Here is a 27453-nt window from a genome sequence, read left to right as displayed (position 1 = left end):
CCACTAAGAAGAATATATGCAGTGTATTATTTGTTGAAACTGTACTTCCGATTTGATTTGAAACTGTCTCATTGCTATCTGTTTATCAATAAAACTGTAGAAAAACAAAAAAAAATGTGTTTTTGTCCCTAGCTCTGCTTTTGAGAGCCATCTGGGAAGGAAGAGAACACAAAAACAGAGTACTGGGCTCTGAGATCATCCGGTCTTGCTCAAAAACTTGCCAAGATCTGGCCCTTAAGCAGCGTGACTCAGACAGAAGCTATGATGAATGAGCCACGCTTACACGAGTGAAGGTGGAGGGCCACTTACGTTTGCATTTTCTGACATCCACAGTCAGACCTAAGCTTGCAGTCACCCCAGGCTTTGCCTACAATTAGCACTCTTTAAGTCTATACTGAGTTCATCATGAGCCACAGGCACAGAGGGGGGCAGATGGTCCAGCTCCTCTCCAAAGCCTCAGAAGGTTTGGTGCTAGGAATAGCTTTGTGTCTGTGAAGTCTTGTTTGCTTGTTTGTTTGTGCTTGTTTTGGTAGGGAAACTTGCAGATTTTAACCAGTTTCCAGAGCATTAGTATGATGCCAAAACTCAGGGGTAATAATTCTGTGTGGCAAATATCCATATCAACAACAGCTTAGTGTTAAGATCTTGGATATTCCAGTGGATTTCAAACTAACTTTGCCCAAAGATTTCAGCAAATCCTCCCCAAGTTAAGGGACTAGCTGATAGTAACCCCCAAGCATCCAATTTCTTTGCTATAGAATTCCAAACAGTAGCATTTTATTGGCAAGACTTCCCTCCCTGAGGGTCCTGGGAAGAGCACATCTTGGAGCTGGTGATCCATGTATGGCTAGAATCCGTCTATCCTGGAGCAAGGTTATGATGCTCATGGTAAGGCACTCCTTAGTCCCTCTGAATTCCACCCGAGGAAGATCAGCTTAGGAAGCCCAGGTGATGAAGCATCTGCTATAGGGGTGCAGTCTTCCCTGCTGTCGCCACAGCAACAGAGGCAGGCCCACACAGACACTGGCTACAAGCCCGGGCCTGGGCCACCAAGCCCCTGGGTTACAGACCAGAAGCTGAGAGTCCCCTTGTGTGTGGGTTTTTTTCTGCGTCACTATGTGCTACATATTTGGAAGTGGAAACTTCTTTTCTTTGAAATAAGATTTTGTATTAAATGAGTACCTTGTACAATTAACAGAAGCTAGTTTATAAATTTCAAGATCTTATATGCACTGAGTGGTCAAGTACTTTGGGTGGGCATATGAGAAAAATTGCTATGGAATCTCCTTTCTGAATCATTGTGCATTTCCCAGAGAGGCTAAAAATTGTTTGACAGAGTCTTCACTTTTTTTTTTTTTTTTTTGAAGTGGAAACTCTTAATCAGTTCTATACAAAACTAGTTTATCATTGTGGAAGGGGGATGAATTATTTGAATTATTCAGGGAAGGTTTATTCATCAGCACTAAGCTATATATCAATTAATTTATATTTCCCTGAGAATATCCACTGTGATTTCTCTTCCTCATTTTAAAATTTTCTTTTCTTCCTTTCTCCTTTTCATTAACTTAGAGACAGATGATACTATGGACAGCCAGCCTCAATTTCAAAGTAGCAAGATGAAAAATCATTTTTTTTCAAGTACATTACTGAAAAATTAACTAGATTTCTGGAATCTTTTTGCATGATACACTAGAGCCCTCCTCTAAGGACTTCCAATTTATTCTCTTTGCTAAAAAATATCTTTTAAAACCCAGGTCTTAGAACAGAAAACAAGAGTCCTGGGCTCCAGTCCTGCTTCTAACACGCTGTCTTAACCTTGAGCGGATAAGTCACTGTCACTCTCTGGGAAGTGGCAAAGCTGTTCTAATCCTTGGAAAAACTCTCTTCTTGCTCTCTTGCAGATGCCCGCAAACCTCAGTGTCTCTGGGGGACAAAGAGTTATCTATAATCATTCTCTTCTGCTCTCTAGGAAGGAATAAAAAGAGAAATAAAGCATGGAAAGAAATATTTTTGCATTAAACTCTTCTCTCATTTCACAGCCCCCAATCCCTCTAAAAAGCTGAGAGGCCTGTTGGGAACATCTTCTTCCTCCTCCCAACCATTCTTCTCTGTAGAGCCTGAGGCCAGGGCAGGGCCAGGGCCTCCTTTACACGGAGTGACCCCTATTCACACTTCCTACTGTGGGGCTGCCTTGGACCCCTAGACTTTAAGCCCTTCCATCATCTGTCATTGAAAATGCCATTTGGCACATTGAAATCATGCTTTGATCATTTTCTTGATGAAAGGCTGTGTGCTCAATAACAGTAAACGCTTCAGAGAGGATGAGGTTTTGCACACTGGCATTGCTGATCACTATGTGCCCATTCTGCTTTCCTTTGTGCAGAGAGCATCTATTTAGAATCTACCAGCTGCCTGGAGATACAGACATGGATGTGGTCCTCATCCTCATGACTCCTGGGGCAAGGGATGAGCTGACCAATAGAATAGCCATTGATTATGTGGGAATCTCCAGCACTGGACATGTGTCCCATCCAAGTTGAGATGTTGTGGTAGCATAAAACAGACTGGATAGCACAGACTTATTACAAAAAACAGAATGTAGAATATATTAATTTTTCCCATTGATGATATGCTGAAATGATAAATGATACACTTTATAAGTGTAGTGTTACAGTTAGTATCACCTGTTTACTTTCATTCTTTAACATCTGTGGTAAAGAATGTAAAGTTCCATGTGTGCCTTAGGGGTCGGGGACAGGAATGGGCAGGAGGTGGTGCAGGCTGGCTCAGCGGAAGTGGTGTGCATGGTGTGTAGGGAGCACCAGGATACGGGTCTTGTGGATTGAGCTGGTAGACAGCAGTGAACTTAGGCTAGGAGCAGCTTAAGTCAGATAGGGCCAAGAGCCTATGAATGAATGAACACCAGTAGTAACACCTAGCCCTCAGTAGCAGTCAGTTGGTAAGCACCATTCAAAGTATTCTGCATCTCTTAACTCCACTCACCCTCACAACCCCATGAGACAGTGACTTTTATTTTATTTATGCAATATTAGATGTAGGAACTGTAGCACAGAGCAAAAAGGTGACACACCTGAGTTCACAGAGCCAGCAAGTGACTCAGTCAGATTTGGAACCAGGGAGGTCTCACTCAGCCTCACCTGCAAGCTTCCTGTAACCCCTCTGCTAGGTTGGAGTAGGCTTCTTCACAGGTGGGGGCAGGGCAGAGTTCAGGCTGAGCTGGAAAGGAGGTTGGGGTAGAGCACCGCTGGTGCTGGCGGCCACAGCAGTGGGAGGTGGCCAGTGGCTCCCTGGCATCTGCTCTTCCAGATCCTCTGTCTCCATACTACAAGCCTGCCCTCTACCTTGGATGTGCTTGGCCCAGTGACCCCATGCCCCCCCTCCTTTCCTTTATCATCACCTCCAAGTTGAGGTCCAGTTGCCCCGTTGTAAATCCCTGCAGCAACTTGTGCATCCACCCACGGGATTTCTTGCAGACGTAATGGAGGCCTATTATGTTTCCACTGTATTTCCTAATTCTTCCTGAAGGGAAGAAACTGTCTGTTCTGGCTCATTTTGTCCCCTCAGAATCTAGCACAATGTGACCTATAACTGGTACCAACAAATGCCTATTGAATAAATGATCCAATCTTCTGGCAAAATAGGATAATAGGCTCCACCCACTTCACAGGTTAAGAAAGTTCCATCCAGTAAATTCAGAAACTTGGCCCAGGTTCCAGTAGCAGGCAAGTGAATGGCAGAGTTGAAACTTACCCTGAGCTGGCTTGCTGGCTGCCAGTGCTTTGCTAGGGGAGGCAGGAGGTGTCCAAATGCCCAGGACACATGCATCCTCTCCAGAGACTGGTGAAAAGATCCAGCTGTGCCCCTAGCAGAGGTCCCACTGAGACCCACCCATCCCACGTCTCACCCTCCTTCCCTCTTCCTCTCCACAGCTCTGGTCTTTGCTCTCAGCCCCCATGTCTACCGAGAACTTCTCCAACATTTTTTAGACAGAGAGCACTGGCAAGTTGGGTAGAGTTCCAAGTGTTTGTCCCATGTATGGCTTTCCCCTGGGACCATGGTCCAGTTTTCCCAAAAGGCTCCCTCTGTCTCCCTTTTCTGGAGGAACCACTGTCAATGGTGTTGTCCCTTCTGGTAATCATTTATTCATTCATTCAGTTAGTCTGTCAGTAAACACTAATGAGTGAGTGGTTGCCGTGGCCCTTATACTGTAGCATGAACAACTGAGTCTTCTGTGGCAAAGGACGAACCCATCAGAGGACTCTACCCACCCCACCCCATCCTAAAACAATTCACTTCCAAGGCCATCCTGGTTGGGGTGTGTGCTCCAGTTGGTCTGCCTGCAGTTGCTTGTGCTCAGAGAAGTAACACCAGAGAAGAAATAGTCCCTTCCCTAATTGTCAGATTTAAGACATCCTTCATGGCCTGTTAAAATATTGAACTCCCTCTGTACATGCACACTTACAACTTCCAGCAGGCAGACTGTGCCTCAGAATCTGTGCCCCAGGGCCCTGACAGATGTCATCTGGCTCAGGAAATTTATGAGGAAATATCCCCAGGTGAATTCTGTGGTTCATCCTGGAAGCAAAAGCCTGGGAGGAAGAAAAAACTTGGAGGCTTAAGAGAAGCATTTTTTTTTTTTTTTTTTTTTGCAAATGACAGTACTCAAAGGAAGAACATGTGGGCCAAGGCAGGGCAGCTTCAGATGGGACAGAGGAGCGTGAAGAGGAGAGGTGAGGAGGAGAGGCAATAGTGTAACCAATGCTGGGAGGGAGAGGGGGAGCCTTCCTGGGGAGGGGAGATGGTTGGGCTGGAATCTTCCTACTTCTCTGCCACATGCTGTAGTATTCAGGGTTTGCAAGCCAAAGGATTTAATATAAGACATATAATTTATAAGAATATTTTATAATATTCACCCAAAAAGTTAAATGCAAGAGTGTGGGTGATCTGTCCACACATAAAGAAGCTAGCTGAGGGCCTGGATCCCATGGTGATGTCCTACACGAGTCCAGCTGAAGACCTAGAGCCCATGGCAAAGTCCCACAGGATTCCAACTGGAGGCCTGGAGCCCACAGCAAGGCCTCACACAAGTCTGTATCAAGGATATGCAAGGAAAGCTCTGAGGTCAGTGGAGGAAACCAGAAAGTCTGTGCTAGCGGATCTGTGCCAGCAGACTGAGGGATCTGCACTGGAGCCAGGAAGTGACACTCAAGTAAGGACCAGAGCTTTTCTCCAAAAGAACTGCAGCCATCCTCAGTGACAGCAAGGTCCCAGGCTCCTCTGATGATAACAGCTGAGTTCATATCAGGAAAACCAGCATGACAGGCTTCACCAGGAGAATCAACAGTGTACCATCTTCCCTCTCTAGTTATTGTTTATGCTGCTGGCAACGAGCCTCAGGTGTCCTCCCACACCCAGCACCATGCTGATTCAGTTCAGCTGAATTTTACAAGTCAGTCACCAGTTGTCAATCCCCCCCCACACCCAGCATCCAAAGGGCCTGAGAAATAATGGGTCCCCTAAATGAATCTCACTCTGTGTTTTTGGGAATTTAATTCAGGAAAACAGCCATAGGTGTTCAGGAGGAAGACAAAGCAGATAAGGTCCAAAATGTTTGTATATAGGCCTTTCTCTGGCAACTATAGTGCACTGTGGTGACTGAGCACAATCCTCAGCCTTAGCCCCTGAGCCTATTCAGCGCTGCCAAGTCCCAGCATGGAGCTTCCGACCATGTGCCTCTCCCATAGTGCTGGCGAATTTGCATTCTCAACAAGTTACTAGAGGTTCAGTCCTGGCACAGTCCCACCCCCAGGGCATGCTGAGACAGCAATTGAGACTGGGCATGGTGGCAAGCGCCTGTAATCCCAGCTCTTGGGAGGCTGAACACAGGCAGATCACTATAAGTCCGATCTATGTAGTGAGGCTCTGTAGACCTTGTAGACCCTTTCTTAAAAAAAAAAGACAAGTTCCCAGAGACTGCTAATGCCTCTGCCCCAGGACCTCTGCTATTCTGGAAAGAACCAGCTGGCCTGTATTAAGTGAGACTTTTCCTAAGAGTTTGACCCTGGGTATATCTTATAAGGCAGCATTTTACAGAATCCCAGTTGCAAAAGTAAGCCTGAGAGGGCATGAGGAGAGCTTGTCCTAGATTGAGAGTAAATGAAGCCCTAATCTCCTAGGGATGCCCCGTCCCTCCTTTTCACTCCTATACTGGAGGATGAGACCAGGCTCTGGGAATACACAACCCATGCTTGGGGAGAGCAGATTTCCGGCCCTAATTCTTGGCTTCCACTCTGATACTGTCAAGCCTAACTTCCTGGGGCTTTGAAGAAGTTACAGACAACTCCCAAGTTGGGTGAGGAGCAGTCTTGAATTAGATAAGAGGCTGAATGCAGTGTGGACTCCTTATTATGTGAAAATAATGACTAGACATACTTAGGGATCTGTCATGGGAGTGTCACCCAGCTGTAGGGAAAGGAAGCTGAGAGACACTGATAAAAAAAAAAAAAAAAAAAAAAAAAAAAAAAGTTGGTTCCATAGAAATCAGATCAGGGTGCACAGTGCCCAGCATGGCATCAGTGTGTGATAAACAATTGGTGTGTTTTCTCTTCCTATGGAGGGGTTCAGATCCTGCATTAATTTAAATGCCCCAAACACAGATTACAAGGACAGCGTTCAGGCTTGCTTCAGAGATTTGCCTGAATGTCGGTGAAGCAGGGTGGTCCTCGTCACACACTGCCGTTTCCATTTCCTGCTCCCCGCTCTACAGCTCTGAGTCAGCAGCGGCCTTCTGACAGGAAGCCCAGCAGGTACTCTCAGAACTGTCCAAATCACCTTTCCAGGACGTGCGCTGCCCTTCTTCCTGCCTACTCTGAGGCACAGGCAACCTCCTGGGAAGATTGTAAATAGATTTGCAAATAAGTGGCATCTTGGCCTTGGTAGGAGGCTGAGCTTGGCTGCAACCAAATCCTCATTTTTCTAATATTCCAAGACAGTGGCCTGAGTCCAGAGGGTCATGCAAGTCCATAATAAGAGTCTGCTTTGCAGGGTTTCAAGTTTTTGGTTAAATTACTGTCTATTTCATAAAAGGAAGTTCAGTTTTGACCAACCCTTCAAACACAATCTGAAGAGCAGTGACTTCTGGAGGTCTCTTACCATTATCATTTGAATGTAAAGCAGGCTAAGACTGCTGAAGGAAAGATGACTTCCCAGAATGCAAGTCACTAAAATAAGGTAACATACCCCGTAGCATGGTGCGGGAGGCCTCCTGGAGCACATGCCCATCTGCACATGCCTTTCAGAATGTTCGCTGGAATTTATCATTCCATCATCTATAGAATCAGTATCCCTTCAGTTCATCAAAAATTTCATTTTTCAGCTGGGGAGATAGCTCGGTGGTCTAATCACCTGCTTGGCAAGCGCAAGGACCAGGTTCCATCCCTGGTACCACATGCCCTGCAGTGCCGGCCTTAGAACCCAGGTGTGGTGGTGCACACCTGTAATCCCAGTACTGGGGAGGCTGAGGCAGGAGGGTCACTGTTACTCCAAACTGGGTAGCAAGACCTTGTACCAAATGAATAAATAAATAGATCTTTTTTAATCTTAAAAATTTCATTTTTTATATAGTGTCATCTTCTTTCCCTTTCATTAGTTCTATTATCAGTGTTCCTGTCTATATTTAACTTAATTGTTTAGTTTGCTTTGTTTAAATGACTGTGTCTTTCATTCCTGCAATGTTTATTTAGCTCTTTTCAACCCTGTTTTTATCCATTCCCTTTCCCTCACTCTGTTTTTTATAGTTGCTATTACTTGAGTTTGATACCTTGCCCTGTCTTTTTCTCACAAATGCTAATTCTTTGTCATGTTATTTATTTATTTATTTACTTATTTACTTATTAAGTTGGTCTCCATTAGGAATTCCCTTCCTGAGGCCCTGAGTTCTAGGGGAGTTGTCTCTGCCAAAGGCCTAAAGACTGCACCAGTGCTTTTTACATCAGTTTTTTTTTTTTTTTTGAAGGGTTTTTGTTTGTTTAATACATCTGAAAGGAATGCATATACAAAGACTGAGACATAGGAAAGCATTGGCTCAGCACTAATAAAATCTACAAGAATTAGGATTTTGGAAAGGTGAAAAATTACCTTAACATTTTTAAAAACTGAAAATTGCAATGAAAATAAGCTGATAAAGTCCCTATTAACACTAAGAGTCTTCGTAAGACTCCTCGCCTGATTTTTATTAAACTAGAGAACCTCAACCAGTTGCTATAAGGTTCCTCATAGTTTCTGAGCCAAGAGTTTACATATAATGTCAACTGTGTGCATCAGAGCGCATGCCTGTGCACAGAGCAGGCCCACAGGGGGTGCTTGGCTAGTTTCCACTATGTCAGATGCAGTGCTTGTCTTGTCCCTGGCAAGCAGGCTGCAGGAAGTCCCCTCCCGGGTGCCAGCACTCAGACATCGCAGCCCAGCTCCTATTTGCGCAGAGGCCCTGGATGTCCATTCTTTTCTCCTCAATCCCTTTGAAATCCCCACTGGCCAACGGGGCCGCAGTGTCCCAGTGACTGTCGCTGACAACTCCAGGTGCAGCTTTGGTTCTTCCGCATTTGCTACCTGATGGGTTGTCTTTCTAGCTGTCTTGTTTCTGTTTCTGCAGTTGTTACTGCTGCTGTTCCATATTACCAGCCATGACTCCATCCTGCACCCTCCTCTGCTACTCTTATTCTGTGACTGCCTCCAGCCCCAGGCAGCCAGTCACTAGTAGAATGCTCACATGGCCCAACTCACATGCCAAGGCTCTCTCACCATCCTCCTGGCACAAGTAACCCTCTTCCACTAGCCTGTTCCAGATATGCTTTCTCAATCAGCCACCCCTCCACCTATGTGTTTTTCCTCTCTCATATATTGCAAAGTGCAGAGAATGAGTAGAGATGGGAGAGTGAACAAGGTTGAAAAACATCAGAACATGGCAGGAGAATAAGTGGAAGGAGAGGAAATAGGAGAAGTCTATGCCCAATGCCCAAGGAGTGTGGCTTGCATGGCATATTGTAGGAAGGAGCATTTTCTGGGACAGGGACAGCATTTTCTGGGACACGAGAAAGAGCAGGTTAGGCTGGTGTGGGTCACCATGAACCTCACATGTCTTCTGTTGAGCCAGCTCATCCAGGGATGATCTGATATGCAAATCCCTGACTTAGGAGCTAAGTCTCTGTCCAAGATTTGGCAACACGTGAAGCTGAACCACTGACTGCATGTGCAACAAACAGATGAGAGACCAGCTGTGGCAGCCCCTGTGGCCTGGGTGTCACTCCTGACTTCCAATAAGATTGCAAGTTCCTGAAGATAAAAAACTATGTCATTTACTTCCTTTTATTTTTCAAAAATGTACCTAGAGTGGAACCAATCCTCCTTCAGAGGGTTGCCAGGAGGATTGCATAGCATAAGAAGTAATATGAAGGGCAGCTTCAATTATGCTCCAGGATTTATTGTTGTTATGACTACCATCCCTTCCTCCCACCCAGGAAGCTCTAGGCCTGTTACCGCCCTCAGGATCAAAGCAGCCCAAACCCTTGAGCCCTCAGCCTCCACGCTGTCCTTGAAGCCTTTCCTCCTATGGTTCCCCTATGGAAACCCAAGGCCCTGCTGACCTCCGTGCTCCATTCCATGTATTTGCTCCTTTTCTACTTTCCAGTGTAGCAGATGTCACTCTCTCCTCCATCAGGTTCACCAGGCATCTTGACAGCTTTGTGACAAATGTGAGTCACAATGTGTTATATGCAGTTTTATCTATACCACAACCAGACTGGAAGCTCCCAAGAGGCAGGTTTCTTTTTGCTGCTGTAGTCTAAATGCAATAGCAAATGCGTGCAGAATGAATGTATGGATGACTTTCCATAAATCTGGTGCCGTTGACAACAGAAAAATCAAATGAATAAAGGAAGGGAAAGTAGCTGCTTGGTAGCTTGGAATTTAGTCTTCATCATCTCTGTCTAACAAAACCTCAACAATCCCTCAGTATTCACCCTAAATTCTACCTACTGTCAGCTAGAGGAATCTCACCATTGCCTGGGATCTCACCCACTGCCATGACATAGGCTAAAACACTTGTCAATTCCTATCACATTTGAATATTTTGTAGATTTAGTACACCATGCATCCACATTACATTGAACATCTTGAAATCTGTAGCAGGCATAGTAACTGATACATAGTAATTGGCAGGTGAATGAGCTTATGTTAGTAGTTGCATTCAAATATATTTCACTATTGGAGAAACCAGATCAGAACTTCCGACTAGTCTCTTTCTATAGCATTTTTAAAAATAATTTTATTGAGAAACAAATAGCAATGAGACAGTTTCAAAACTGGTTAGTAGAGCAGTTTCAATAATTAATACATTGCATACTGTTTTCTTAGTGGTTATTCATAGTACAAGATGCAGACATGATGTCCTGTTCACAAACACTATTATTAAAAATCTTTCTATTCATTAAATTAAGAAAAAGTAGCTGTGTATCTATCCTATTTTGAATATACAGATACAAAATAGTCCTTCATTTGTATCCCCTTTTTTGGTTTAGTTTTGTCAAAGAAGGGTATCTATTGTCACTTAAATGTTGTAGGTACATGAATTCAGCAAAATATTCCAATATAGCATTTGGATCAAACTGTGGGTTGTTCTGCAGATGACCTTTCACCTGGTCTTCACTTCAGTCCATGAAAGTGTTCCTTGGCCCCAGCTCACCTTGGGATGCCAGCCAACTCCTAACTCAGGCCTCTTTGGCACTGTCCTTGGTCCCCTTCCCCAAATTGGTTTTCAGGTCTCTGTCATCTGACTCACTCACCAGCAAAATAGCAGCTACAGCTATCTAACATAGAAACAGAGAGCAAAGCATCTTTGGTCTGGATAAGGCCTCAAGTATCATCTCAGGGGAGGACCTGAGACATGCTTGGTGCCAGTGGGGTCACCAGTGATTCACAAGCACTTAGGAATTAAAGTTCTCTTCTTCCCCCAGGAAAGGTCACTTTGCCCAGTCCCCTCCTATCTTGGTTGAACTATGCATTGGCACATCTATTTTTGCTGCCTCCTGGCCTGATCATTTTTCAATTACAGTTTGTCCTTCCCATTCCAGCAAAGGGGCAGTGCAGGTCTCTTTCTGGCCACAGAACCACACTGATGAAAACCTAATTAGGCATTTCCTTTTGCTGTTGACCGAGGTTATTTGGTGGCAGAAGTCTAAGGCATATGCTCAGCATGACTGGAAGTGCTGTGGGTGCTTATGAGGCGCTCCCAGGGCAGATTCCTACCTCTAGTCTTGGCTGAGCCTGGTCCTCACACCCAGGACACTCTGCCTTTTGATTTTGAGGAAGCTAAATCTTGCCATCTTTTGCAATTCATATTACACTGAAGTCAAAATAGATGCCCCTTCAAATTTCTAATACTGTGTTTATTTCTTTTTCTGTAGCACATACGGTAGCAAGAGTAAATTCATGAGTGCTCTCATATTCTGTGAGTAGAAGCATAAATGAGCACAATCGTTTGCAGGAAAACAGTGACAGTATATATCAAGAGCCTTAAAACCCAGAAATTCCATTTTCAGGTTATAATCAGAAATTCAAAGAGATTCATGCATAAGAAATTTAGTACAGTATCATTTGATCACTTGTAATAGCTGATAGATAATTAATATCTGGTAATAAGGGAGTAGTTAAGTATTTTGTAGCTTATCCATATTGCATAGCCCTCTCCAATGAAGCTTTTGAATATGTGTTAAAGCTGATGTTAAGGAATCCAGGCAAACTTACCAATTGTTGTACAGTATGACCCATACAGACCTTTCCCAACTGTTGTTTCCTTATAGGATGTTTATAGGAATGCTATAAATAAAAAGGTTCTATCCTCTAGAAAGTTGAAAAGTTATAATAGGAATATACTTGAAAGCTGCAGGAACCTTGGGTATGCTAATGAGATGAGCCCCTCACCCCCCAAGAAATTCAGCACAGCGTGCAGGGTTACTGCTGCATGGGGAGCACGAGAAATTTCTCATCAATGCAATGCAGTTCAGCAAAGCTGAAGGGGAAAAAAAAGCCTAGAAAATAACATAACATTGAAAGGAATTACCCCTGCTGTGGAGACACAAAATTATTTTCTTTTCTTGGAATTTTTGTCTTGTCTTACAAAAGTGCAAAGTGTCATGAAATAGAGAAGACCAGAGGGCCATTCTCTGTGAGTCTTTGACAGACATGGAGCACTGCAGGACCAGCTGAAACGCAGCCCCCCTGCTGGTCATGTGGAGAAGGTGGCTGCTGCTGTGAGGACAGTGGAGGAAGCCAAGTCAGAAGTTCCTGCTTGTGCTGCCTGGCCGGCTTCTGATGTCCCATCTACAATCTCCAAGAGCATGGAATAGAGTCGGAGGCACCCCAGTCACTCGAGGCCTGACCACAGGCTTCCAGATGTCTCTGGAAACATCTCCAGGATGTAAACCATATTCCAGGCTTCCTCTGCTGCCCAGCTGTCCTTAGCTGGAAACTCCAAGTTCAGGAAACAGTGGGCCTCCTTAGATCTGGAATTCTATTCAAATATTCTCCTTAGCTCTCCCAACCTTCCCTCAGCACTACACTCTGTCTTCATATCAGGCTTTGTTCCACCCCTATAGGCTAGCTCTTCCCTCCCCACTCATAGACCCAGCTCAAGAACCCCACCCGCAACCAGGGTCTGGTCCAAAACATTAAGCAAGAAAGGAATATAAATGGAGCCAGGGCTTCTCACTGAGTATAAGAAGGCTTTTCAGTGATCTGCCTGGACCTCTTCACTTTACCCTCCAAAGTCCCCTAAAATATTCATCAGACTTTATCTGGCTAATGATCTTCAAAAGAAGTAATTTTCTGAGACATGAGAAAGGACAATATAAAAAGAACATTAAGGAAAAAAGTCTTATTTCAAAATGAAAGGAAAAAGATCATTTAGCATCCCTGTTGGTGTTATCTATTCATGAGAAGCAGCACATTTAATCCAGAGTGGGATATAGGGAGGGCTTTGATGCCCTCACCTTGGGGTCACCTTCATACAGAACTCATTTGTCTCCCCTGCCACGGATAGCAGAGTGATGGAGGCCAGATGATGCAGAAGAGAGACATTTCAGAGGACGCCTCCAAGGGGTGTACTGGGAGCAGAGAGGGAGAACATAGGACAGAGTCCACACCTAGGGAGCCAGAGGCTGGCGACACTATTCCCCAGTCTTGCTATGTCTTACACTTCCTGTTTCTTGTCCTATTTTGGATCATGCCATATAAATCTTGCACCTGAGGGCAGGAATTGTAACTCTAACCTCTACCAACATCTCTAAGCAGTGTCCTTCAGTACCCTCAAGGCTGCTGCCAAGCCTGGCCCCAGGGCTCCTGGGCTCCTGTGGAGGGCACGTGTGGGTCAGTGGCCTCCATGAAGTCCAGCTATGAGCACCCTTTTGTGGTCCTTCTCTTCCTTCTCAGGCCCAAAGCAGGGAGGAGCTAAGTCCCAGCGAGAAGACCATCTCTCCCGGGAGTTGTTTTGCCTTGAAAGATCCATGAGATTATATCAGCTCTTCATATAAGCCTTTAAATAAAGACAAGCTTTTAAACAGAGACAACTCCTTCTTTACCTTCTTCTTTCATGGGTTCCCTCTTCTGTAGCTCCTCATGCTTTCCTCTTCCATTTCCTCCTTTCCCTCCTCTCCCTCTTCCCTTCATCGTTATTTCTACTTCCAGTTTCCTGCCTGTTTCTGAGCCTAATTTGTCACCAAACTTAGGGAAGTGGTTCCAATTGAACTTTTCTCTCCACTAAAGAACAAGGAGAATTTCGTTCAAAGAGTTGTAAGCTGTCACTGATGTTCACCAAAAGCTTGTCAGCCAAGAGAGCTAGTAATTCTGTGACCAAGATAATCTGCCTATAATCTGTCAAATACAGCTGGTCCTCTGTATTTTCACATTCTATACCCATGGATTCCACCAACTTAGTGACTTAGCAAGAACCTGACTCAACACAAAAAATAAAAAAATGTCTGGGGATGCCGCTCAGAGGGAAGGCCCTGGGTGTAAGCCCCTAGTACTTCTGCCCCCCCCCCACACACACACACAATGCATCTTCACTGAACAAGAACTTACTTTTTCTGGTCATTATTCCATAGACAATATATAACAACAATTTGCATCGTGTCTACATTGTATTATACACTGCAAGTAACCTAAAAATGAGCTACACTATATGGGAGTATGCACATAGTTTATAGTCAAATACTTTTATTTCTTATGAGGAACAATTTGTGGTTTCTGGTATCTTCAGGAGGTCCTGAAGCCAATTCCCTGAATTCTGAAAGGTGATATGTTTGCTTGATGATTTCATTCTCAGAAACACCAGAAGAGATTTCTCATTATGTCTGACAATGAGCTTCTATAACCTCAGTGTATATCAATCATTATGTTCTTTACATTCCCTGCCATGACCTGTTTGACCTGAAAAATCCCTTCTCTCATTTTGTAATTACAACTCAACAGTATGATGTTGCATTGCATATTTGATTTTAAGTGTTGCTCCCCCTTTCTTTTCACTAGATTTGTGACAAGGAGTGGCATTACTACGTCATCAATGTGGAGTTTCCTGTGGTCACCCTCTACATGGATGGAGCGACATATGAGCCATACTTGGTGACCAATGACTGGCCCATTCATCCATCTCACATAGCCATGCAGCTTACAGTCGGCGCTTGTTGGCAAGGTAACCTTATGCGGACCCTTTCCCCCTACCCTACATACAATCTGTGAAAGACACTTATAGAAAGAAAGGAAAACCAAGTGGTGTAAGAGTTAGTCAAAACTAGTGACCAGCCCTCACTAATAAAACCCAGACACTAAACCTGGATAATAATGAAACACTTGGCTTTATACCAGACTTTTATATCCATCACACATGTAGCATCGTAAGTGTCTGAGTTGCTAATGCCATTTACTATTCTGAAATGCTGTCTGTTTTCAAACAGGGATTGTACAGAGCAAAGGCTGAATGTAAAATCTTGTGATAAAACTGCTACTTGGCTCTGGTGCATGCCGGGGTGGCCAGAAACCAAGGATCTCCCTTTATCATCACACAATTTGTCCAAGTTCCCCACCCTCTGATCAGGGCATTCAAAAATGCCTGGACTGTGGGAAGCAAGCTGCCCACAGGCTAGGAGGCTGCTCTCAAGGTCGGCTCAGCCCTGGGGCCTGGACATCGAATCCCCAAATCCAGGCCCACCTGATTTTGGAAGCAGGAAAATGAGCTTTCTATGTGTGCCTATAACATTTCTGTCTCTCACTTAGCTCTGCTGAAGTCTTTGTTTCAGTTTCTAAAGAGTTAGGAGCTTTGATGAAAGAACAGAGGGGAAGAAAGAAGCCCCCACACAAGAGAGTAGTAATTCAACATCCGAGCCAATTCTATATTGATAGATTCTGTGAAAACTTCCAAGATTTGTGACTTGAGCCTTTCACTATGGGAGACTGGGAGGAGAAATGGGCCCCAGTGCCACCCTCCCTCAGTATTCTGGGGTTGGGGTCACTTCCAACATTTAATGAGGATCCCAAAGGTTATAGATACTCAGGTGCAATTGAAGTGATACAGTTCTTCACCCCTAAACTTCTTATAACATTTAGTACGCTGTCAATGGTATGCAAACCATCATTATTCTATATTGTTAAGTAATGATAGCACAAAAGTCTGTAAGTGTTCCATACAATTTTTTCAAACATTTTTCATCCATCCACAAAACTTGTTGTACATTAGTCAATTCCAGGAGACCCAATACCTGACAATCGAAGGTTGAAGAAGGACAGGTTTCTTGGCTTGGGATTTAACAGGGTTCTTTCCATGGTTAGTTGTCTGGCTCCAAAGCAGAAACAGCTTAGTGGGAAGGCATGGTGGAGGATAGCTGCCACTTCATGGCATCCGGGAAACAGGGCAGACGAACAGCACCAGACAGGCAAAGGCCAGGGACCATAGGCAGGACATCCCCAGAAGTGTGCTCCTCCAGTCCCATGGGGAGCACCCAAGCCAATGAAGCTGACGCAATCCAGCTTGATGCCCACACTGTGGATTCAGAAGGGCACCTATGTAAGAATGCATCTCCTGAGGGAGAACTGACCCAAGAGCGAACTAGGGAAAGCACAGGCCCAGCTGTTAGATGAAGAACAATGTCTGAGTATCAGACAGAAGATGGAACGATATGTAGTGCCAACAAGTACTGAGGGTGCAAGACTCAGGAGAGACATAAAGGTGAAAGAGAAGAACACGTGTGATCTGAGGTCACCTGCTTGATGCCTGGCATGCATCCTATGTTAGTGAAATGCTCACTAAGAATTTCAATAAAACACGGCAGTGAGAGGTTCTTCAGTAGCACAGGCTTTTGCAGGGCATCAGCAATGGAAGGTTACCTGGAGGAAGTCCACAAAGCTAAATGGCATAGTAAGGTTCTGACTCAGAGATTACACAGAGACCACTGGCGCTTGGTGTGGCTCACTGGCCCATCCTGGAACTGCTGTGGATATCATTGGACATACCTGAAGAATGACCACAAAGAAAGAATGCCCCAGTCTTGTCACTCCATGAACCATACTGTGATGCTTCCTTAGAGGCTCTCAGAAGCCCCATCTGGATTCCTGTCACACCATCCTGACACAGAAACTTGCCCACTTCTGCAAGGCCAGCTATGACTGCCATGCCACAGCCTTACGCCTACTTCCCAGAGTGGAGAAAGACTCCTACCCAATCTAAAATAGTTGTATTTGATAATCTATCAAGAAAATCATTGAATCACTTTGAATAGGTTACGTTATGTTGAACAAACAAGTAAACCCCAATTGAAATCTCACTTCATTGTCACTGCAAATCAATAGAGATTCTCCTGTCCTCTCTTCAGCTTAGGAGCCAAGCCAGCCATTTTTATTCACATTTTATTGGTCACAACAAGCCATAGTTACCTTTAGTGCTGCTGAGAAGTCACCTTCATTGCTATCTGCAAATACAGCAGGGAGAAATAAAGAAAATAATGAACAAATACTATTGATAACAACAGTTTGTCCATACAATTGACCGACTAATTCACCTTTTTATTTAAGCCGTGCACACACTCTTCCTGAGACAACCCAAACGTCCCATCTGTTGCTGGATCCAAGCTTCACGCCCAGGCTCCCCGAGTGGCTCATAGTGACCTCTTCCTCAGGGACAAATCCAGAGGACGCTCTACAGCAGATTGAAATGTGGCTCCACTTATCTGGAGATCTGATTCTTGATAGGACAAATCACTTGCAGTCACCACAACCACAATCTCTCCCTTCAGCATGCACATACACACAAACACACACACACACACCACCACCACCACCACCACCACCACCATAAAACAGTGAAATGAGACAGAATAACCACAAATGCACTTCTGCTGAGAAGGAGGAAGAACTAGAAATATGGCCATCCTGGTAAAAAGCAGTTCTCCAATCCACTTAAGCAGACAATGTGCAGATGGAGAATATTCTTTGTGGCCCTTGATTCCATTCACTGGGAGATGTCTTTCTCCAGTGGCCCCACAGGCCACATCAGATGAGGTCATTGGCACTCCCTAAATACCAGTCCTAATATATGTTTACAATTTATTTAAAAGCCATTCCACAAAAATCATTTCAAATGTATGAAGCCTGGGTGTATGTTTATTTTAAAATATCATGACAGAAAGAATGAGCACTAGAGCATTCGCAGGTGCAGAACTGTCCATCCTTGGGGGCAGGTCTGGTCATGTGTCCCATGCTGGCTGCCTACCTGTGCGTGGAAGTGCCTCTGTCGTTCCTTGGTGGGAGCTTCAAGAGTCAGCGTTTCAAGGAGGCCTTTCATGTGCACAGAGGGGTTTACAACCCTGCAAGGAATGGCAATTAGTCTCAACATGCAGACATGTAAGCCAGGCTCTGAGAAGTAGCTTACTCAAATTCGCCCAACCAAAATTTTCCATCCCCAGGCCTCTGATTCCTACACTTTATTCATGGTGGCTCACTGGCCCACATTGTTAGTTAATCATTTTGTTGTATAATTACGTATTAAGGGAAAGGCAAGGCTCCTGTGCACTGACACAAGTGCTATGGACCCTTCACCTTTTCTGACTCCAACTACCTGCTGATCAAAGCAAAAGGGAAAAACCTGCTACATCCCTTTTGGTGCATATTCCCTTAAGTGACCCTCCAAAAAGCAGAGAAAAATCATTTAAACTTTGGAGTCAGAAAACTTTGAGCCTCAGCCAAGCCCTATCTCTGTAACTTATTTTGTGGATCTTACAGGATCCTTAACTTCTCTGAGCTTCAATTTTGTTATCTGTGAAATGAGAGTATAACCTGTCACATGGGGTTATTATAAGGATTAGGTACCAGGCATATCATGTATGCTTTATTTGAAAGAATGTATAGATTTGTAAATATCTCCTGGTCTGTCCTCCACTGCCTCCCCTTTCCTTTCACTAGAACGCAATGCTTCAGATAGTCTGCAAGGCTTCAACATGTTCTAGTTTCTGTGATCTCAGCTTTCTTCACTCCCTACATGTCCTGACTGTGCCTCTCACCCCAGGACATGGACTCTGTCCTACCACATCCATCCATGAGCCAGAAAGAGGTCTGTGAAGTAGGAGAAGAGCCAGCCAGAAGTCAGGCTTCGGAGGAGGAGCTTGAGACATGGGGCAGGAACCTGAACGTGCAGTCTTTTCAGCCATGGCGACTTGAGCATCTTCCCTGAGGAGACTAAAAGCATATCTGCAAAGTTTCAGCAGATAAAAAAAAATCCTTAAAATCTTTAAAATTAGTCTTTCTAGAATGAATAAAAGTTCACAGTTCAACAACATGGAGGCTTGGCCTGGGGCACTCAGGATTCCTACCACTAGGACATTCATGGACCAGGAGTGGAGAAGAGGCTGGCCACAGGGTCCAGACCAAACCCTGAGACATCGCGTCACCTGCTAAAGGATTCCGAATTCCTGCGAACACCTAGATCCTTTTAAAGCTACGTTGTGCTGGAATGGCTGTATCAGAACACCTTTCAATAAGATTTAGTGCTGTGGAATTAATGACCTGCAATATAGCTCTTATCTCTACATGTCTCTAAAAATTCTGCCATCTAGGTATACACATAGGATGAGGTATGACTGAAAGGCCAGTTCCCTTTGGGCATGTAGTTACAGGGAGTGCTTCAGGTTTCTTTGAAGTTAGCAAGGGCCATAGTTCTCATTTGAGAAATTTCTAGTCAGGGTTAAACAATGGGAATGGAGGATGATTTGACAGCAGCTGAGGGCTGGATCCTTCCGGGAGCTGGCTCCAGCTCTGGACGCCGCTGGACGCTGCTCTGCAGCCCTGATTTCCCTGTGCATCCTGTTAGCGAATGTGAAAGCCAGTTCAGTGGAACTTCCTCTTCGTTGGTATTTTTCCAGTAATTAAAAAGGTGAGACCTCATTTATACTTAAGAAGTGTTGCCAGTAGGCCTAGAGCATGTAGCATCTCATAATTGTGGAGAAAGATGGTCGCAGCCAGACTAGGCCTCGCACAAGACAGCGCTCTTCTCTGCGTGGCTGGCACACAGCACATGGCCATTATTTCTGTGTCCAGGGTGACGTGGTGCTCTCAGGATGCAATCAGACCCTTTCTCTGAGCCAAGCTCATCCCATACTGACTCAGACACTGGTGCTTCTGTTCAAATGCCAGGATCCTTGCTTCTCTCAGTGTTATGTACTAGTCTACTTTTCTGTTACTGTAATAAAATACCTGAGGTGGGTCCTTCATAAAGAAACTTACTTAAGGCAAAGGTCAGGGACTTTGCCTTGAAGGGAAGGCCGCTGAGCCCCATGTTCCAGAATGGCGGCGGCGGCCACACCAGGTTCCAGAATGGCGCCGGCATGGAGAAATTATTTCTCCAAATCAGGGTCAGAGTGCTCAGCCATCCAGGCACTCGACCCCTACGGCCAAGAGAGAGCTAAGTCTGGCTACTGCTCCAGCTGGCAGCAGACCTTGGCGTCATCCACGTGGCTTTGGTGGTTTTAGGCGCTTACAGAATGCAGGAGTTCCGAGGTTAAGAAGGCTTCCACCTCGATTTCAGAAGAAGGCCTGGGAGGCCAGGCGGTGTGCTCCTGAGACGGCAGTGTGTGAAGCTGTGAGTGAGAAGCCTACTCAGTGGAGACCTCAGAAGTTTGAAAAAGCCAGGAATGTGGATGGTCTAAGAAAAGCTGCAAAAAGGAAGCAAAGCAGGCAGAAGAGAGAAGCCATAAGAGCTACCAGCAGAAGTGCGATAGGGGTGGAGCCACGTAAGGCCTTTGGAGCTCACAACTCATCGCAGATTGCTTCAGATGGTCCACATGGAACTGCAGGACTTAATGTCTGCCCTGCTGGCTTCTGGACTTGTGTTGGTCCCAATGCTTGGTATCCTGCTGTGTGTACCTTTTGGAATGGTAATGTTTATCTTGTGCCTTTGAATGTTGGATGTGTTTAACTTTTCTTTTGTACAGAGGCTCACAGCTAAGAGTTTGCCTTGGATCTTGGAGGAGACTTGGGACTTGGACTTTTCAGTAATACTGAAACTGTTGGGACTTTGGCAACTCTTAGAGATGGACTAAAATGTCTTTTGCACAAAGGATGTGCATGAGACTTTGGGGGGCCAGGGGTGGAATGTTATGGTTTGTGTCTAGTTGTTCCCCCAAAGCCTCATGCAGTCATGGGGTGAGGACTTCTAGAGTTTGTGTTAACTCATGATCCACTGGGATTATGTGTGATCCAAGGCTGGGATTATGGGTCTTAGTACTGTTGGGATTACCCATAGGTGGGTAAATACTGGGAAGTACCCATAGGTGTGAGTACTTCCCCTACCCTGGGGCAGGTAATTTGCATTACAATATAGGGTGGGAAGAGAAGCCAGCTGCTTGAGCTGCTGCTACCCCTCCCTTGCGCTCTTGCTCTTTGCCGCCACCATGAAAGGTTGCTTTCTGCTGTGTGCTGCTCTGCGTTGGACCCAGCTGAGTATGGACTGAAACCTCCAGTAACTGTGAGCTAAATAAACCTTTCCTTCCTTCAAAAAAAAAAAAAAATAAATAAATAAATAAATAAATGTAAAAAAAAAAAAAGAAACTTACTTAACTCACAGTTTGAGAAGCTGAAAGTCCAAACAGTACTGTGCTGGCTCTTATGCCCCCCACCTGCTGTGTCACTTATGATGGACGTCACCCCAACGATGGCACAAGTACAAGTGGGAGAGATTGCATGGTGAGCCAGGAAACCAGGAAACATGGGAAGAGCCCGTCCTATGATCACTCACTGTGCCCCATAGCTTACAGCTCCCATCTCCTCTCAACACTGACCCTCTGAGGACCACAATTTCAACCCAGGAGTCTATGGGGGACAAACTCAGGCTAAGCAGGTCACTTATGGGGAGCGTATCCCTTAAAAACTAGCATCCTTTTCTGTAGATTTCTTACTCACCCTATTTCTAAGCACAAAAGTTGATGTTGTGCTCCTAAATAATGAAAAAGTGCCTGCTCCTGTCTGCCTGGGCTCTGGACCCAACTGCCCAGATACTTTAGCCCAGCTTTGCAAACAAGCACATCGGGAAGGCTGCTAATCAGCCAGGCTACTGCATTGGAGTGGAGCCTACTGAGAGCTGTACTCATCAGTAGCATCTAATCCTCTGATAGAGGAATTGGAGCCACATGTGGCTCTGCGATCTGCTGCTTATTTTCAGGTCATTTTTCTGCCAGACACTGGCATAATTGCAGACATTTGGAATACATGCTTGCTCTTAATAAGCTTGGCCTAATTTAGTTCAAATCTTTCCCAGTAAAGTCTGTGTCGAAATCATCCTGCCTCCCTAGGGTCCCTGCTCTGGGAGAGAGAGGCACACACTGTCATAGTCGTCTGCCTTACAGTCCAACAACATTGCCTAGGGAGGGTTTCCTGAAGCTCCAGTTCTGTAGGATTCCCCTTTCATCAGGCAGCCGTGGTCAAGGTCAAGGTTGGGAAGGCCAGCATAAGCCATCCCCACTCTACTACACTGAAGAGTCACATTGGGCCTTTGCATATAAAAAGCTCTTGAAGGCACCTAGTAAAGCAGTCCGACTGACATGACTTAGCTCATGCTTCTCAGTGTTATTTCACCATGCAGTTCACTCTGAAGAACAGTGTTCCTGGGGGGTCCTTTGGGAAACATCCCCTTGGAGTTATTGATACAGCTCTCCACCCCCTATTCAGTTGAGAGTTTGCAGAGGACAAGGCCTACTTATTGTCAAAAATCCTGAGCTCCTCCCTATTCTCAAATTCCAGGACCTAGAAAAAGTAACTAATTAATGTTTGCTGCACTACAATCTAGCTTTGAGGCTGTTTTGATTAAAGTATGTAGCTCAATCTGACACAGAGGTACCTGGCAGAATGTCTGAGCTTAGCATTATGCATACTTAAAAATCAAGAAAAGATTGTTGTAGGTCTTCAAGTCAATTTGACATGAGGGTGCATTCAATTTGAAGATAATAGAGATGGAATCTGGTATAAATTTCAGTGAATCACGTCTGGAAATAACATGTTACAATTCCTTATTTCTTATTATGAGTATTATAGTAAAAGTTTGAGGACATCTTAAAGTAAAAATATGTAATGTCAGTGTCTCTTGGAGAAGCCCTGCAGGAAGGAAGAGACCACTGAAAAAAGAAACAGGAAACTCATATGGTGTATCGCCTTGCAGGCTTCCTGAGCACCTTGCTACCACTGTCCCTGTACCTGTGTTTCAATTGGTGGTGCCCCAGCACTGTGCTGAGCACTTGACCTGAGCCCTGCTTTCCACTTCCTAACTACCCTATGCTATAGGTAGAATGATGAGAAAACTAGGACTTAGACAAGACAGGAGTCACAGATAGCCTAAATTTGAATGCGTGTTTGTGCAAACAGGATGCACTCAATTAAATAGCCCAGTAAACCTTGATGGGCAAGGAAGGAAAGCTAGAGGATTCTGGAATCTGAGGTCAAATTGTTGCCCCAAACTTTCTCAGCATTTCTCCACAAACTAGGCAAAGACAAGCCGAGGGTTAAAAATAATTAGAGGTGAATCAGACATCATAGATTGGAATGAGGACGCTGACCAGGGAGTCAGGAGAGGAACATTTTACAGCTTCACAGCTGTTGTTCATCTGCCCTGTGTCTTTGAAGACTGTTTCATCTCTCTCAGACTCTCAGTTCCTCTACTGGAACAATGTAAACAATGCTGTGATGATATAAGAGGGACCTTACAACTCCATGAATTTAGGTCCCCAACTCCAGAGTGTTGATGTCTTGGGTCATCCCAAACTCATATGTTTTGTTCACTATAATATCATAAAAAAAATGTTTGCTGGGAAAGCAGGAGATGTGGCGCATAAAAAGGAAAAGGCTGAGAAACCCCCCTGAGAATGTGTCAGGGCCAGCCATGATGACAGGTCATTTTTCTCTGCAAGTCATCTACAATCTACAGCTACGTGTCCAGGGTTGTATGGACGGAGTTTTTAAAGCCACAGTTTACGGGGGTCTATTACACACTTCACTTAGGCTTTGTGTTCCATAGGTGTCTCCATCAATGAAGTGAAGAAGTAAGAGAAAGTGAGATTTCAGAGAGTCTTGCCATTTGCATTGCTCAAAATTGACACCCAACCATCCGTGAAATTGTGTTCATTGAGGACTATCCCCCCCCCCAGCAGCCTTGGCAGAGCAGCGCCCAATGCAGGCAAGACAGAACATGGACCCAGTCTTTCCTGTGTGTTTCTTAGACTAAATAGCACTGAGGATGCCAGTAGAAAATATCAGCAGTGTCCTGATCACACCTTGTACAGGGAGGGGACTTCATGCATTCACATTCCATAGATCATTTACCTCAAATTATGCTTACAGGAAAGTAAATTTTTACTCATTTAAAAGCTGCAGTTATAGTGTCGAGGCCCCATCTCTCAGATGAAAGGAAGCTGGGAAGATGAGGGATGAGTATGTACCTCTTTATTCCCAATATAAGCTCTGGCCTAGGCTTGCAAATCATGTTTACAAAATACAGTTGCCCTTCCCTACTTCCAGGGCATTTGGTCAGATTCTGTGAAGATTCCAAACTTCAGAGAAGCTCAAATTTCTTGTATAAAATATTATACTATATGTACAAACCTATACATATCCTCCCATATACTGTTCCACTTATTGTATTGTCTCAGTTACTCTTCTCTCATTGCTGGGACAAATACCTGACACTCAAAATGAAGGAAGGAAAAGTATTTAGCTCACAGTTACTGGAGGTTTCAGTCCATACTCAGCTGGGTCCACAGCACAGCGGCACACGGCAGAGAGCAACCTTTCAGGGTGGCAGCAAAGAGCAAGCGTGCAAAAGAAGGGGTAGCAGCAGCTCAAGCCCATAGCTTCTCTTCCCACCCTACATTATAATGCAAATTACCTACCCCAGGGCAGGTGCAGCATCCACACCCAGAATAATCAATCACAAACTCCAGAAGCTGCCCCAAGACTGCATGAAGCTTTGGGTGGGACACCTATACACAAACCATAACATGAATCTAACATAAAGTCTAGGGATAGTCTTTATAGTGTATTGGTTAGAGAATGACAAGAGAAACAAAGGTTGAGAAAAAGAAAAAAAATATATTCAAAACTTCAATCTGTGGTTTGTTGAATCTAGGAGCATGAAATCTGTGGATAGAGAGGGCCAACTGCACTGTTTTTTTTTTCTTGTTGTTGTTTTTTGGGGTTTTTTTTGGGGGGGTTGGGGTTTGTTTGTTTGTTTTTGTTTGCTTGTTTGTTTTGAGACAACTGTGTTTTCCAGCAACTTGACACAAATCATTGGGGTCATTGCTGGAAACATTTGGAGTCCCTAGAGTCCAGTGTGGTCAGGTATTCTCCCCAGCATCTCATCAATCCCAATCTGCCCCTCTTTGAAAACTTCTTGTTGACCTCCCCGGACGTAGCTCATGTGATAAGCAGAGAAAGGCTTTGGGAATAGGCAAGACACAAGTTTGCATCTTGCTTCATTTGTTTCTGGCACGTTGGCCTTGGGGATGTTATCAAAATATAACATTTTTTAATCCATAAAAGAAGTTCTAAATATGGCAGACAAGAATCTTAATTCACAAAGACAAAAAGACCTTTTCCACACCCATCGTTGTTTCATTTTAAGCCCTCATTCCCTCTGAATAGGGAAAATTTAACCTCCTCTATCTGGAATTTCCTCCTTTACTTATAGAGCTGCCTGCCGGCAGGGGGCGTTCTACAGCGTTAACACATTGAAGAGCCCCAGCCGGAGCACGTTCCCACACAGACGTCCCACTGAGAAAATATCTTTTTTAGGCCTTTGAACTTTAATTATCCTCCCAAGCTCTCAGCTGTCTTGGTGTTGCCTTCTTTAGGACACTAATACTACTAATACTGATGCTCTGTCCGTTGGTCCACGTGTGGTCTCTGTGTGCCAGGCCAGCAGCACACGCAGCTGCCTGCGAAGCACTTTCCGCCCCAACGTGGGCCAGTTCCTTGGTCTCCACTGTGCTGCTAAGGGTTTGGTCTTCTGCTAGCCACGGCCGAAAAACACAGCTTGAAATTCTCTGTGCCCCTCCCTCTAGCAGACCAGGGGTTTGTTTAAACAGAAGAGAGCTAAGAGAAATACAGAAAAAAACAAAGAACAAAGCCTAAGATCTCCAGATTTTGCATCCTACCACTTAAGGAATAAATAAAATAGCTTATGAAGAAAGCTGCCACACTGCAAAGCCCTAACAAGTGAGAGCTATTTTCCCACTGTAGCCTATTATGCATATTATCTATATCATTTACTTGAAAATTAATCATTCACGCCTTAAGAATATTTATTATACCAGTAATTTCTTCTTGTATTTTTATTTTTCCTCACCAGCATCTCTACTTCATTCTCTCAATTCAATATAAGCTTCCAAAGAATGTTCCACATTTTATAATTAACTGGATCTAACAGAATACTTGACATACAGAAAATGCTTTAAAAATGGATGTTGCTCTAGCCTAAGGAATCCAACATCATGTTTGCAAACAATTAAAGAAGGTTCTCTATGGAAGAAATGCAAATTTATTTGCTTTCTTAAAGGGATTCATAACTATTCTTATTTTAAAGGTTAACACAGGAGCCCATGTAGCCTATGTGGATACCCTAGTTATGAAACAGAAAGAGATACTTTAATGTTATCTATTATTTTCTAGACTCCAGCATGCCAGCCACTCCTTGGTGCACATATATTTCATATTCTATGCTGCTCTCCCATTGCAAGATGCTAATTGAATTGATTTCCTGGAGCTTTGTCACTAATAAATAGAGGGCATCACATTTTGAATCAAAAATACAAAGTATGAATGTGTTTTGCTGAGAGAAAATAATAAGTGGGAAAATGTCAACACATCCACAAGAGTAGCGGAGCTCGGCCCTTGAGCGTGGAGTGCTGAGTGAGAGGTGGAGGAAGACAGATTGGAGCCTCATGTGGGGCTCGGCCGGCTGGCGAGCACTGCTGGGGTGCCTACTTGGTACTGCGCACGGATGGATGTGCGTGAAGAACAGGAACATACACTTTACAGGTTTCTGTAATGTGTCCTCTGGCCACTCACCTCCCCTTTTAAACTTAAATTTGCACATCCATGAATACAGAAGTACCTACCTCGTTGGGACTTTACTTCAATGAAATGATATATGTTTAGTACTTCACGTGGTATGGGGTAGGTATTTCATGCCCAATAAATGATAGCTGATGGATCTGCTGCTCCAAGATAAGGACAAAGCAGGAGAGAGGCCTTCTGAGAACCCAGAGAGGAGCACCTATCCATGCCCAGGCTCATGCTCTATATCTGCAGATCTGCTAGGGCAAGGACATGCTAATGGCTTGGAGGACTGCTCTATTCATGAGGGCTTTGAGGTCCTAGATTAGAAAACCTTAAATTGGCTTCCCTGTTGTGATGGACCATCTCAGACCATTCCTCAAAGCCAAATCTATTTAAAATTCCCTGTGAACTGAGCACTTCAAAAGAAATGTCATTCAATTACAAAATAAAGAATTTGTGGGTATCAAGCAGCAGCAAAATGTCTTACCATGAAGATGGATGAATGGCTGCCACGGCTGAAGGCGTCCTGCAGCACCACAGTGGGGCCGTGCATTGCTTCTGCTCAACCCTACATGACAACCTGCTTCTGCTCTCCTTTGTGCACTGCTGCTGTTTTTCATGGGCTACGGCAAGAGGGCTGTAGTGGCTCTTGGCCTTCCACCTTAATGCTGTCCAGGGAAAGACTGCAAGAGTTGGCTGCAGACTTTCTGGCCAGAAATGCGGGCAGTTGTTTGGGCGTTTTCGCAGTCAGCATTTCTCACAACACTGCCCCACACTTGATCCCATTACTATGGGCCA

The 27453-nt window shown here is 44.6% G+C and overlaps 1 protein-coding gene across 1 annotated transcript in view; it reads left to right on the top strand.

The window, feature by feature from the left end:
* Window positions 1–27453, top strand: part of Clstn2 (calsyntenin 2) — a 710452-nt gene that overhangs the window by 655460 nt on the left and 27539 nt on the right. Inside the window, exon 9 of the mRNA XM_004624971.2 lies at window positions 14602–14764. Within this exon, the coding sequence (XP_004625028.1) occupies window positions 14602–14764 (163 nt within the window). The remainder of the gene's footprint in view (window positions 1–14601; window positions 14765–27453) is intronic.

This window comes from Octodon degus, unplaced genomic scaffold (assembly GCF_000260255.1).
Source record: "Octodon degus isolate 3935 unplaced genomic scaffold, OctDeg1.0 scaffold00008, whole genome shotgun sequence".
Lineage (NCBI taxonomy): Eukaryota > Metazoa > Chordata > Mammalia > Rodentia > Octodontidae > Octodon > Octodon degus.
This window is presented reverse-complemented; position numbering and strand designations above follow the sequence as displayed.